General features: G+C 43.0%; 1 protein-coding gene and 1 long non-coding RNA gene across 38 annotated transcripts in view; one reads left to right on the top strand and one right to left on the bottom strand.

Moving 5' to 3' along the window:
• The window catches only part of LOC122636525, a 206,070-nt gene that overhangs the window by 174,367 nt on the left and 18,526 nt on the right, over positions 1-13,177 (bottom strand). The window lies entirely within an intron of this gene.
• Positions 1-13,177, top strand: part of LOC122636519 (CUGBP Elav-like family member 1) — a 253,063-nt gene that overhangs the window by 226,513 nt on the left and 13,373 nt on the right. For all 37 annotated transcript variants that reach the window (XR_006328970.1, XR_006328969.1, XR_006328968.1 and 34 more), the window contains one exon: positions 12,283-12,488. Coding sequence is in view for 31 of the 37 variants with exons in the window: in XM_043827804.1 (XP_043683739.1) it covers positions 12,283-12,488 (206 nt within the window). In the remaining 6 variants the exon portion in view is untranslated. The remainder of the gene's footprint in view (positions 1-12,282; positions 12,489-13,177) is intronic.

The raw sequence follows: 13,177 nt of genomic DNA, 5'->3' as shown, positions 1-13,177 counted from the left end.
TATATATATATGTATATACGTATATGCGATATAATACACGTATATATGCATTATTATTTTCCTTTCTATCGCGTATAGAAAACAAAGGGCGAGAGGAAGCCATACCGAATAACTGTCTCCGCGTGGCGTGAATGGTCGCAAACGGCAAACGTATACAAGACGAATGGCTCCACGATTTGCCAGTTAGTACGCTATAACGTTGAACCAGTTACCGCAGACATTTGGCAGATATCCGCTATAGCGTTTTCCTCGAAAATGTAGAACGACGTCGTTCTATATCGAAGAAAAAAAAGGACCGAACGAATTTCCTCTTCGTTTCGAGTATAACAATGCGAAGATAGCTCGATTCGAAACACGATCGATCGATCAACCGCTAAAAAATAATTTGCCGAATCGAAGAATGTAATCGTACCGAGTGAAAAAATGTATCCATGGAATGGTGAGAAGCGAGTCGAGAGCGAGACCTTGGATGCTAATTTCATACGTGCTAATAATAATAAAGAATAGAATCTGCGAATCCGTGCGATAACATAGGGCACGTTCTCTAACAGACCTGAATCTTTTTCTAACGTAATTCTCGCGAAGATGCCGACGGTAAGAATCGTAACGCGTTTCGCAGGATCGTACTAATCACGGTTTAATCGTTTTCTCACCTGGATACTCGAAGCGTTATCACCTGACACATATATTCACAGTTGCTCGCGTTACGTGCCGCTTCTCTTCTCTGCTAATTCGTGTCTACTGTACGAAGATCCGTACGTGCGTGTATACGTGCGTAGCTTCGCGCGAGAGTCTGCACGTTCTGCTTTCTCCTCCGTGTCATTTTCTCTGCGTAACAATGCTTCTAAAAATATAGGCTATTTTTCACGCTCCGCGTATTTCTTCCTATAGCGTACGTACTAAAATAAAACCGTTAAAATATCAGAGTCATAAAGCTGCCACAAAGTTAACGATACTCCTTATTTCCTTTTCGCTCGACGACTCTATTCACTCTGATACGGGCCGCTAAAAATACGAACTCTTTAGTTAACTGATAATTATCTTTCGCGTCGAACGTTCCACGAAACGTTATTCCATCCGCTCTTTAATTTCTCTTTCTCCATGGTTAATTATCGTCCGATGCGTTTTTGACGCTACGTTTCGAGTGTCGGATATCGCACGTTTTTTTTGTTTCCTTTTGTTTTCTTTCTCGTGGAAAAAAGGAGGAAGAAAAGAAAAGAAAAACCGACAAACGGATTATAAACTACGGATTACGATCTCTTTTTATCCCGACAAAGCGTCGTAAAAACAATCCCGTTTATTAATTCGTCCTACCCAACGATACGTTCTCTCGTCGCTCGTTTTTCTATCGATTCCTTTTCTCTTTCCCATCGTTACTAGAATTTCATCAATGAAGGTCGTTATTATGAGAGAGAAAGAGAGAGAGAGAGAGAGAGGGAGAGAGAGAGGAAGAGAGATAAAGAGGAAGAGAAGGAGGAGATAGAAATAGGAGTGAATGAAGTCGTGTCTCAACTCGACCGTGACGAGTTCACTTTTGCTCGACCTTCCTCGATCGTTCTCTCTCTCTCTCTTGCACCGCGCCCAACAACAACACCCATTTGCACTTTAGCACGAACGTTGTATAATATAATAAATGCAAGAGGCATGAAACAGCCTACCGACGCTTAACGTAATGGCGAATTTGTGGCTCTCGATACGTGACGCGTGTTACGATATATCTTCGATTCGAGATACGTCCGCGTCGATACCAGTATTTCACGCTTATTCTTAGATCGGAGCTTCTTTCTTTCGTCTTTTCTTCTCTTTTATCGTCCCGACGATCCTTACGTTTTTGATCGTTAATCGACAGAATTTTAACGAAGCTCGATGTAACGGTAACGATGACGGCAGAGAAAATGATTACGTCTCGTCCAGATATACGATTGTTGCGTGCGTATGTGTCATGATTCTCGAGCCATTTAATCGACCCATTTAACAAACGCTAGACATTTCGAACGTTCAACTCGGCCAGATCCGACTTCACGGCCATGGTCAAGCGAATATACCGTGAATTTGTGGGATCTGCACTCTGTATTCCCTCCCTCGTTCTCTCTCTCTCTCTCTCGTACGATAACTATGTCGGACGCGACGTCGACGTTGGTTACGTTCGAAGCGGAACGCGAACACGACGGGAACGATTTCCAGAAAGCTCATGGACGACGGATCGAGATTCATACATCACGCTTGCTCGAGCGCACAAAAAATTCATATCACTCTCGAAATTTCAATTTGCTCGGCCTCGAACGTCTCGCTGTTTCTTTGATTGCTATGGAAGATAAACGACGAAGAAAAAAATTTCGCATTTTTTTTTTTTTTTTCTTTCCTCGTATTCATTCAACGTTTTACCTTCACCTTCGAGCTTCCTTGCGAAGCAAGGAAAAGAATAAGAGGAAAATAAAAAATAAGAATTAAGGAGAAAAAAGAAAAAGAAAAAAACAACGCGCATCAATTTCATAATACGAAGCCGAGATCGGAGGTTTCAGGACGTCCTCTTCTTCTGCTCTCGGAACAGGTATACACAGGTATACGTTTCATAGCCGGTAATGGCTTCCCGCTACATCGTTCCTTTCGACATAACTTTGTGTAGCAGGTTATCCTTGAACGTTACTGCTGCTACACCGAGACGCTTGTTTTCATCGGGCGATGCAATGCCCCGCGAAATGGTTACGCAATATTGCCGCGCCACGCGAACGTAAATACGATCTGACAGAAGGCCGGCACACGAGCTGTGGGATATGCTCGTGATATATACGTACGGACAAATTGATTCTCTGGAGAGTGAAATTATTCCACCTGGGTAGCTTTTCTCTCTCTCTCTCTCTCTCTCTCTCTCTCGCTCTATCTCTATCTTTGCTTCTTATGGACTCTAACATTCCTTCATAACTTTGAAACAAGTAGAAAAGTTTTGTGAAGACTCGACAAAGAATAATACGGTATATGTGTGTCAGGAAAGAAAGTTTCGTAAGAATCGGCGAATAGAAGCGATCGGGAGCTAGCACGGGAACGGAATTTCAAGCGGACAAATCGGATAGTCCAAGTGAGAGAGAGAGAGAGAGAGAGAGAGAGAGAGAGAGAGAGACTACTATAAAACCGAGTTCACGTTTCGTCGTTGCATCACGAGTGTCTTCTCTGCCTCGACTCGGCTCGGCTCCGCTCGGCTGGGCTCGCATTCGACTCGGTTTCTCTTTTTCTATGCCACGAAGAAAAACGAAGAACGCAGAAAGAACCGATTCTATAGGAAAGACGACGAGCGGCCTCCTAGATGACTGACCTTTTCACCCCTTTGCACTTTGCCACGTACGCTACGTACGTACACGCAAGTACGTACGAACCCATGGCGTAGCACTCGAAAAGACGAGTAAGGAATACGCGAGTCATCGTCTTTGCCTAGTCGACGACGTTTCGACCGTTTTACTTATCTCTACGGACTTAGAAAACGGTAATTTTCCTTTTTTTTTTCTCCACTCCCTCGCTTCCTCCTCCGTCGCGACCAATATCGAAACGTATCCTTGGAATTTAAATGCGTTCGTTAAAAGAAGAAACATCGTAAAGTAAAGAACATATTCGATCGCCGAAAGTTCATCTTATGGAACGGTCTGATTAATTTCGAACAGACGCGTGTATAATCGTAAAATAATAATCGCAAAGGTACGATAAACAGAGGTTTAATTAATTTGGAACAAACGCGCGTATAATCATGAAATAATAATCGCGAAGGTACGATAAACAAAAGGACAAGCTCGTCTTCTCTGTTGTTCTACGTTTCGTCGTAAAGGACCGTTTATAGCTACGTTATACGGAATAATTACAAAGCGTAACGCATCTAATGGCAGGTGGCTCTTGACCTAGTTAGACTCACGAGGAGAGAAGACGTTCTTCCGAGGTATTGAAGTTATACCGGCCGTGTGGTAGTGCTGTGGTGGTCGCTGCAACGACCAAGACGACCATCGGGAGGACATTCATTTTGAGAAACAAGGGACGAACGAGAGTAGCATTTACAAGAGCTCTTTGACCCTTTCTACGTTAAAGGAAAGCTTTTCCACGGGACATCAAGGAAATGGGGTTCGTTCGAAGACATCGAGTAAATTGGAACCGAGTCGAGAGATGGTCGAGGCCTTCTCTATCCATCTGTTTGTACATCGTCGAAGCATTCGTAGAAAACTCAGTGACCATCGGTTGTGCAAGACCCGTCTCACGATTACTCCTACACTAGCTCGCGATCTCACCGACGTAACCGTTCGTGCTTTTCTTCGCGTCGCTCGTTCGTACGTACATACACATAGTACGTACGTACGTACAATGTATGCGATACGTACGCGTACAACATAACCGATACACACGTAAGGAACGAGCTACCTGTGGCAACCTACTTACCAACCCGCTAAGCTGCACCTATCTAAACTCGTCTCGCTAGCTTCAAACTGCAACGAACGTTCTTGTCTACGATGTAGTATCAAAGTCGGTCCTTTCTATTTTTCCTATTTTTTTTTTTGTTTCCTTTCTCCTTACTCCTTCTCTTTACGAATTTTATTTCTCCGTCAGAGAGTTTCGACGAACGATCGAGACGATACATACGAGGCGTATAACGTTCGCGCGAAAGAATTTATCCTTCGGAACTCCTAGATCGGAAGATCGTACGTTAATTAAGAGAGAAGAAAAAGATTCGAGGAGATATTATTATTCCATACGTTTCACCTCGCTTGATATTACCTTCTTCCCTTTCTTTCTTTCTTTTTTTTTTTTTTTTTTTTTTTCTTTAATTAAGACGATTGGTAGAACCGTAACACAATTCGTAACGAGTTTTGTTGTTTCCGTATCATCGCCTTTAGCGAGACCGCGGGATAAAAGCGAAGCGATAACGCAGGGCCGATATAGTAAAAGAAACGTTGAATCGATTACGACAAATGTAGCCTTGGAAGGTTCCAACATAGTTTTAATTCGCGTTTATACAAGTACTCGTATCTGGAATCCGAGTATCTATGTCGTACAGAATAAGCTTAGAATTCCGATGGTTGACATTAGCCGACGAAGCGTAATCCCGCTTGGATCGATAACGCACCGACATGGTGAACGCGTAAACACGCGATCGAGACGCGTATACAGCCTCGGCCAGCACGAACGACAGCCGCGTTTCGCTATCGAGCGAGGACGGACGGAACTCTCCTTGCGAAATACAATAGCTTTCGGTACTCCCATTCGTAATGCCGGAACACATCGGTGTTCCTCGCCTCCATTACACGGCAACGATTGTGGCTTCGAGCGAGCGTTGTGTAATTGCCAGATTATCGTAGCTCTCCTAAACGACGAGTATGATCGTATGTGTATCTACGTGTGTATACGCAAGCGCAAGCGCGTGCATACAGGAATCGTCTATACAGAGATCGCACGAATTCAAAGCTCGGAACTCTTCGTGTAAGGTCTCGGCGAAACCTGCATGATTTTCTATCGTAGAAGGAACGCTTTTTATTCGAAGGAAAAACTCGCACTAATAACAACGTCCATCGAGTTTCAAGGTGATGACGTTTACGTAGCTCGCCAGAATCGTGACTCATGCTCGGCCAATCGTTCCATTCTTAATTTTCTTCGAGTCTCCATAACGCATTAACAGATAAGATAACGAAAAGATATCGAAACGAACAGTCGTCGTTCGTCCGCGTCGTTCGTCCAATAAAAATATGCGAATTTAAAGGAATAGTTACGTGGTTAGAAATAGCACCGGTTACGTTCCGTTTGGTCTTAGTTATTTTTTTTTGTTCGCGGTCAACGAAAGGAAATATCGTCGAAGTTCGATCGTGCACGTTCGACGAAAGTTGATCCACACTGGAAGAAGTGAAAATCTAAACGCATTGCGCTTGCTTATCGGCGTTATCGTGAGATGAAGAACACCGCTTATCTGGCTTATGGAAATTACATGAAGCCGCGTATACGTACGTACGAAATATTGAAATTTTAACTCATCTTCGAGGAATAGCGCGAATAATACATGCATAAGCAGCGGCATACTTTGATAAAGCGTCATTTTGCATACGAAGTGAGTTACGAATGTGCAGCGAGGACTTTGCACAGTCGTCTATCTGTCCGTGTATCTCTTTCTTTATTTCTCTCCCTCTCTCTCCCTCCCTCCCTCTCTCTCTCTCTCTCTCTCTCTCTTTATCTCTCTATCTCTCTCACTCTTCAGTTTTCTTTTCGCAATCTTTCTCCCTCTCTCGCTCGCGATCTTGAAACTCCGCAAGAAACGTCGTCCTTCGAGGAAACAGCGCGCGACTCCTCTTCTCTCGTTGGCTTTGAGAAGACGCATAAAATAGGACCGTCCGACGTAGCGATTAATCTCGTTACAAAATGCAGACTTCTATCTTCTCTTTGACGATGAAAGCTCTCTTTGGAGAAAAAAGAAAAAAAAAAGAAAAAAGAAAAATGCCCATAACGATAGCAACGGCAAGGAGCTTATCTCGTTAAGCAACAGGCACGAATGCGAATCACCGATGGATCTCTCTCATTGCGAAAAGGAAAATCGTCTTTGAAAAGGATGACGTACGTACGTAGATACGCGTAGTTATACATCGTCGAAAGGGCTTTGCTTCTTTGCCTCGAAGATACTACACCGTCGTCTTGGTCAGAATCTCCTTGAAAATAGCCTCGATTTGGCATGCAAGTAACGTTCCGGCGTTTCGTCTCGTGAGAATGGTGAAGGGAAAAAAAAGGAGGACCTTGCTTGCAGGTAAAATAGAAAGAGAGAGAGAGAGAGAGACGGAGAAGCGAAGGTAGAGGGAATTCCAAGAGGAAGAGACGCTCGTGCAGTCGATGCTGTAGCAGAACTCGCCTGGAAGGGAGTATAAAGCGAGAATGAGAAAGAGAAAAAGAGAGAGGGAAAGAAAGAGAAAGAGAGAGAGAGAGAGAGAAAAGGAAAGACTATAGGATGGTGGTGCCTGTCGGTAAAGCCAGCCGGAAGGAACTCGAGGCACCGGATCCCATACAAATGTTCGATTAATGTAGCTCGCTTATGGGTCTTCGTACTTTGACGAGTGGAGAGAAGGAACGACGATATCCTCGACGCTACTTTCTCTTATGCGCTTTCTTGAACGTCCTATCATTCTCGGTATCCTCTCTCGATCCACTCCCCCCTCCCCCCGACTCACCTACCAAATGAAACAACATTCATAACCTTTGAAGAAACGCCGGCGATCCTCCGTACGAAATTTACGAGGCCATTTATAGCTACCGCGAGCGAGATCGTTGTTGCGCGAAAGGGAAGACCGTTCGAGAGAGCGACGATCGTAGAGCTCTTTCCTCGGAAAATGTATGAGCCGTAAAGAAGGAGGAAATTCAGGAAAACTCGCTCTAACTCATTCTCGAATATCGTTGCTGAAACATCGCTATAATGATTCATCGTCCTCGAAGACGTATGGTTTTTTTCCTCTGTTTCATTTTTCTTTCCATTTCTTTTCTTTTTCCACTTCATGGAGCTCCCTCCTCGCTAAAATCTCGCGATGGATATCAATTAGCAACCACGTCGTTGGGACACCCACCTGCAAGATCTTCGCTTCCTTCGATTTTTAAATTTGCTCACGACGCTGCGTCGTTCGTCGTCGCGTTTACCAATCCGCCTACAACGCATTGACACACACGTCACCGCATAGCGTGTATCGCCTTGTTACGAGTCAGCTTGTTTTCTAATTGGCATATCTATGTCGCGTGATGTATAAATATACTATTATGTCTCGTCTATGATAATAATGGAAGTAAATAATATCGAACGAGCTACGAGATCCTGAACACGCAACGTTAAGGTAATTACCCGCCTGACCTTCTCCTTTTCCAGGACGGACGGCATTTTTCGCATCAATGTTTTATTAGTTAATGAATTAATTTATCAAAGGGAAATCATACGTCCGACCGTTTACGAATGCGTGCCGACGAAGAGGAAAGTAGTTAAAAGAAAAAGCAAGAGATACGTGCGAATGTTATTCGTCGTCGGTACGTTTCGCCGATCGGTATTTCCGACTGATTATAAATCGGTCTTGACTCTTGACGTCACTTCCTGTTCGTTACCACGGCAAACATACTAATCATAAGACGCATTCGTATATCCCTATTCGGAAATGGCAGTAGGTAGGTAGGTAGGTAGGTACTACCTGCGTACCACCGTTCCTCCTAGCATCGTTCCTTCGTATTTCGGATACGCGAATTAAAAATAGGACGACTCAGGTCGTACGAATGAAACTAAAGTTTTAAATAACGCTCGCAATAATTTCATTAGTCTCTCGTAAGAGTTAAAAATTCGCCAAGAAGGATCACGAAAGAGAACGATCTATCTGTCCGAGAGTCGGGCGTCGTTAAATTCGTAAGATTATTTATACGCGAACACCGATAGGCGAATTAGCTATCCACTTGCACAAAATCTAATTACATCGTCACAATTTCCGAAAGGTGGAGAGAGAGAAAGAGAGTAATAAGACGACGGTAAGAGAGTAACCGCACATCGACCAAGCCTAAAAATACTGTTCTAGCGCGAGGTTATTATACAATCGTCGCGCTAATGGCTCGTTTCACCCTCGCTCTTGGCAGGGCCACTCGACATGAATTTCTTTCCCGTGCACACGCTTTCGTGCTCCAAAGGAGTAAATTATACGTTGGGCTAAGATTTGTAAGCGTAAGCGCGTATTGCCTGCTTTTACCAAAAGAAACATAAAAGAACGCTCCTTGGTCGTCCTCCTTCCCTTTTGCGGCTGACGTTTTGCATTAGGTTTTCTTATATTTCAAAAAAAAGTACGATCTCGTTACCATCTCTACCCTTCTCGCGGAAATACTCCTTGTCGGATAAACGTTTCCCATTTTTATCGCGAGTAAGCAAGAAAGGAAGAAAAAAGAAGTAGAGAAAGAAGGAGAGAGAGAGAGAGAGAGAGAGAGAGAGAAAAGGGAGAATATTTTCTTCGTGTAAACTACGAGGAAGGAGGAAAAGGAACAAAAAAAAAAGTAGAAGAAGAAGGAAGGAAGGAAAAGTAGAACGATTAAATGCGATATACAAGAATATTACCGGTACGAGGTGCAGAACCTAGGTGGTTGTACGATATAACAAAGCTTCCACGAAATACTTGAGGTGGCTGTATCCAAAATTCAGTTAAGGTTGAACGTAGTCACGCTAGGAATTGAATTAACAGGGTTAATTTCCATTCTCGCGCAGGACCGCGGAGTCGAGGCGGTAAGAGAGCAAGAATATTCCCGTAGAGGAGATCTACCGTACCAGGCGAATACGAAACAAGGACTGATGTAAATCTAATCTTCCGTAATATTAGCGAAAAGTTGAGAGAATTTCGTGGCCCCGATCTCGCCAACTAGAAGACCACGCGATGATCTTTATTAACGGCCGGTTGCTCGTTCCGCCGCCTTCTTCTTCTCCTTCTTCTTTCTTTTTTCTTTTCCTCTCTTCTTTTTTTAAGACCTATAATTCGATCTTTCGTGACACGTTACGAAGATGAACGCGGAGAATTAACTTTGATTATTTCAGATCGTGACCTCTCTCTCTCTCTCTCTCTTTTTCTCATCTTGGACACGGTAAAAACATCGTTTGCTACACGTATTTATTCCTTCAAATATGTAGATTTAATTCATTTAAATGACGGCTTTGTGTACTCAATTTTTAAACGAATAGATCGTCGTCGTTAATATTCATTAAAGTCGCACATACTTGCCGATTAAAAATCGCTTTCTCGCAAAATCGTGGGAAAACAGCTCGCGAAAGCGATATTTAAGATAAACTATTCCAGTGGAAAAATCCATAGGGTGGCATAGAGATTGGCATAAGACAATATACATATGTATGTATATACATGTGTGTATGTGTGTGTGTGTATATATATATATATATATATGTACGTGTGTCTAAAACGAGAAACTCTAGTTTCGTAGTTTAAAGAAGAAATATGCAAAAGCCGGAGGTTTCATAGCGAAGGCGGTGCATATCAAAGGGAGGTATCCTTTGCGTTAGAAAAGTGCATCGAACGCCTTCCAATGAAATTCCACCTTCTCTCTTTCGCATCTCTTCTTCTCTCGTTCTCTCTCTCTCTGTCCCTCTCCCACCCTCCCTCTCTCTCTCCCACTCTACAGCCACATTTGCATGCACGAACCTAATCTCGCACTGCTCTTTTTCTCTGACTCGTAAAAGCACCGGTTCATTCGCGCCGTCTCCTTTCTCGATGCTATTCCATGAAAAAAAGAGCAAAAGAAAAAAAGAATAAGAATGCAATCGTTGTGCGCCGAGACTAAGAGGATCGATTCTTGCGTAAAGCACTTCGCTTAAAAGTTTAAAGCTCTTTTTCTTCCCACCTTCTCCTTTCTCTCTCTCTCTCTCTCTCTCTCTCTCTGTCCTTTTTTCTCTCTTTCTCTCTCCATTCCCAGGAGAGGAGTGAGTTGCTAATTAATTAGCGAAATAATCGTATACCTAGATAGACACGGTAACTGTAAAGACTAAAGGGGCTTTCCGACGATCGAAACGAATTATACGAAGCAATATTGTACATTAAAGTAAAATTCTTTCGTCATTGTTTCTAGGGGAAGAAGAAAAAACAAAAAACAAAAAAGCGAAAAGAAATTAAAAAATCGAACACTCGCGAATCCTACATTTTTCGTTAAAAACACTTAAACGGATAAATAAATAATTTTAATTATAGGAATGTTTTTACGAAAAGGTGATTTATTCCCGCGGACCTATTATCGGACAGTCTGTATACGTTCGGTTGGTTAGTAAATTATATTCGACGTTTACGGAAACCGCGGTAACTGCTTCTTCGGTATCTACCAAAATCGATTATCAGTTTATAAAAGGGGCGCGGCTTCTCGTTTCAAGACGGATGGAAAATTTTAGTTGAAAGTAAGAAGGAAGGAGAGAAAGAGGGAGGGAGAGAGAGAGAGAGAGAGAGAGACCAAACGGTTTCAGCATTTAATAAACATTCCGTAAAAGCCGCAATTTCGCCGTAGGGCTAAAGGTAAAAGCGTTGAACGAGCGAGGGAAAACGAAGGAGAATGATCGGGCGAAGAGGATGCGTTAAGGAGGGTAAAATAAGAGGGATGGGGTCGCGGAAGCAATGGCATTTTTTCCCCATGAAAGACCAAGTTATCCTTCGGACGTCCAAAGAGAATAACTCTCGCGCTCGCTGTGAAATTCGATCGTACTAGATGGAAACCACGAATAATCAACCGAGCATTCTACCGTAGACTACGAAATTAATTAGGAAAACCGTTAATCGTGAACGAGTTTGCTAGTTCGTCCCGCGGTTGCGATCAACGGGCGAACTCACGCTGGCGATTATGTTCACTTTATTAATGAAGCCGATTTAGCTGGATATTCAACGCGAGTTCAGGCTTCGCCTTCGCGATACACGCGATGTTCCACTTTTGCTTATGGCTTAAACGTATAACGTTGAAATACCAAGGCAAAAATGTTCTCCTCTTGAAAGATATACCTACGCTTTTATTTCTACGAGTCTGACAAAAACACTAACCAGTCCGCGTTATCTCTCTTACGTAAACCATTACGAAGGAGAACGTTAATAATTCTTAAGACTCGAGAGTTATTTTCGAAATTCTATGATCCCCTGGAATGGAGTTTGAATTTCTCTCTCTCTCTCTCTCTCTCTCTCTCTCTCCTTTTCTCTCTTTTCCCTAGACAAATTTCGATATTTCGCGCGAAAAAACGAAGTCACGGACGCGATAGCGAAATCGCAAACGCTATATTTTTGCCGGAAGACGTTCTTTACGGAGCGGTGCATCTGTTCCATGGAAAATGCACGTGGAGAACAGATAGAGATATTCAGAGTCGCGGTCGAGTACATTGCGTCACTATAGGGAACCCCTGCGAGGGTGAATTTACATAAGCGGCTTTCCCCCGAGGCACAGCTTTTCTCCCGGTTCTAAACAAATATTGACCGGTCTAACCCCGTCTACCCCCTCTTTCTCATACATCCTCAGCTCAGCCCCGTCGTCAAGTGGTCCATAGCTGACCAGGCATATTACGCGTAAACGCTTACGAAGGCGAGAAGCGAAGAAAAGAGAGAGAGAGAGAGAGAGAGAGAGAGAGAGAGAGAGAGAGAGAGAGAGAGAGAGAGAGAGAGAGAGAGAGAGAGAGAGAGAGAGAGACAATCGCGAAGATAGGACAAAGCAGTGAACAAAAGATCTTACGATTAGATCCAAAATAGTAAAAGAAAGAAAAAGAAAGAGCTATAATAATCATCATTGTTTTTGTTTCAGAACGCAAGTTGTTCGTTGGCATGTTATCGAAAAAGTACACGGAGAATGACGTCAGAAGCATGTTCAGCGTCTACGGAACGATCGAGGAGTGTTCGGTTCTGCGAGACAATGCTGGACAAAGTAAAGGCTGTGCCTTCGTTACTTTCGCTAGTAAACAATATGCTATCAACGCCATTAAGGCCCTTCATCACTCGCAAACGATGGAGGTAAGTAAAGCGACGTTCTTAAGGTTGTCTCGATCATAATTCTCTCAATTATTTGACCTCCTTCTTAAAAAAAATTTACGATACCGAGCGAGCTACTTTATTTCTTTGAACGTCGTATTTCACGCATCAAAATATGAAATGTTTGCTGAAAAGTGCAAACATTTGGCAAACCGAAAGATTTATATACCAGAATCTATAATGCCTTATGTATTTTACGAGCGTTTAAATATTATGATTTTTTTATTATCCTCTCTAAATCATTTTTTAACGAATCAGTAAGATCGTTAAAAAAAGACGATCCACTTTACGAGTTTTGTCAAGATGATCTACGTTTTATACGAAGGAAAAATGTTCGAGTAGGAAGAAATACTTTTTACGTAGGTAACTTATTGTTACTATATAAGACGAGAAGGAGGAGGAGGAGTCATCGTTAAGACTTCGCGGCTCGTTTCTTTTCGTGGCGATTCAGCGAGCTTGACGGACATTGGCTCGATGCCATTATCATTCGGAGGAACGTCCGCACGTAGTCACCGCACAACCCCGGCTAGTCACCTCGTCACAGTGATATACCGATTTAACTTGGGGTAACCAAAACCGAGCGAGGAAAAAATAGGAAAGATCTCGTATTAGACGACACCTTTGCGATTCGAAACGCGCCATCGTGACTTTTCCGCCTTTTCTTTTCTCGT

The sequence above is a fragment of the Vespula pensylvanica genome, chromosome 22 (genome assembly GCF_014466175.1).
Source record: "Vespula pensylvanica isolate Volc-1 chromosome 22, ASM1446617v1, whole genome shotgun sequence".
NCBI classification, from domain to species: Eukaryota; Metazoa; Arthropoda; class Insecta; order Hymenoptera; family Vespidae; genus Vespula; species Vespula pensylvanica.
Note: the sequence above shows the minus strand (reverse complement) of the source record. Positions and strands in the feature narration are given on the sequence as shown.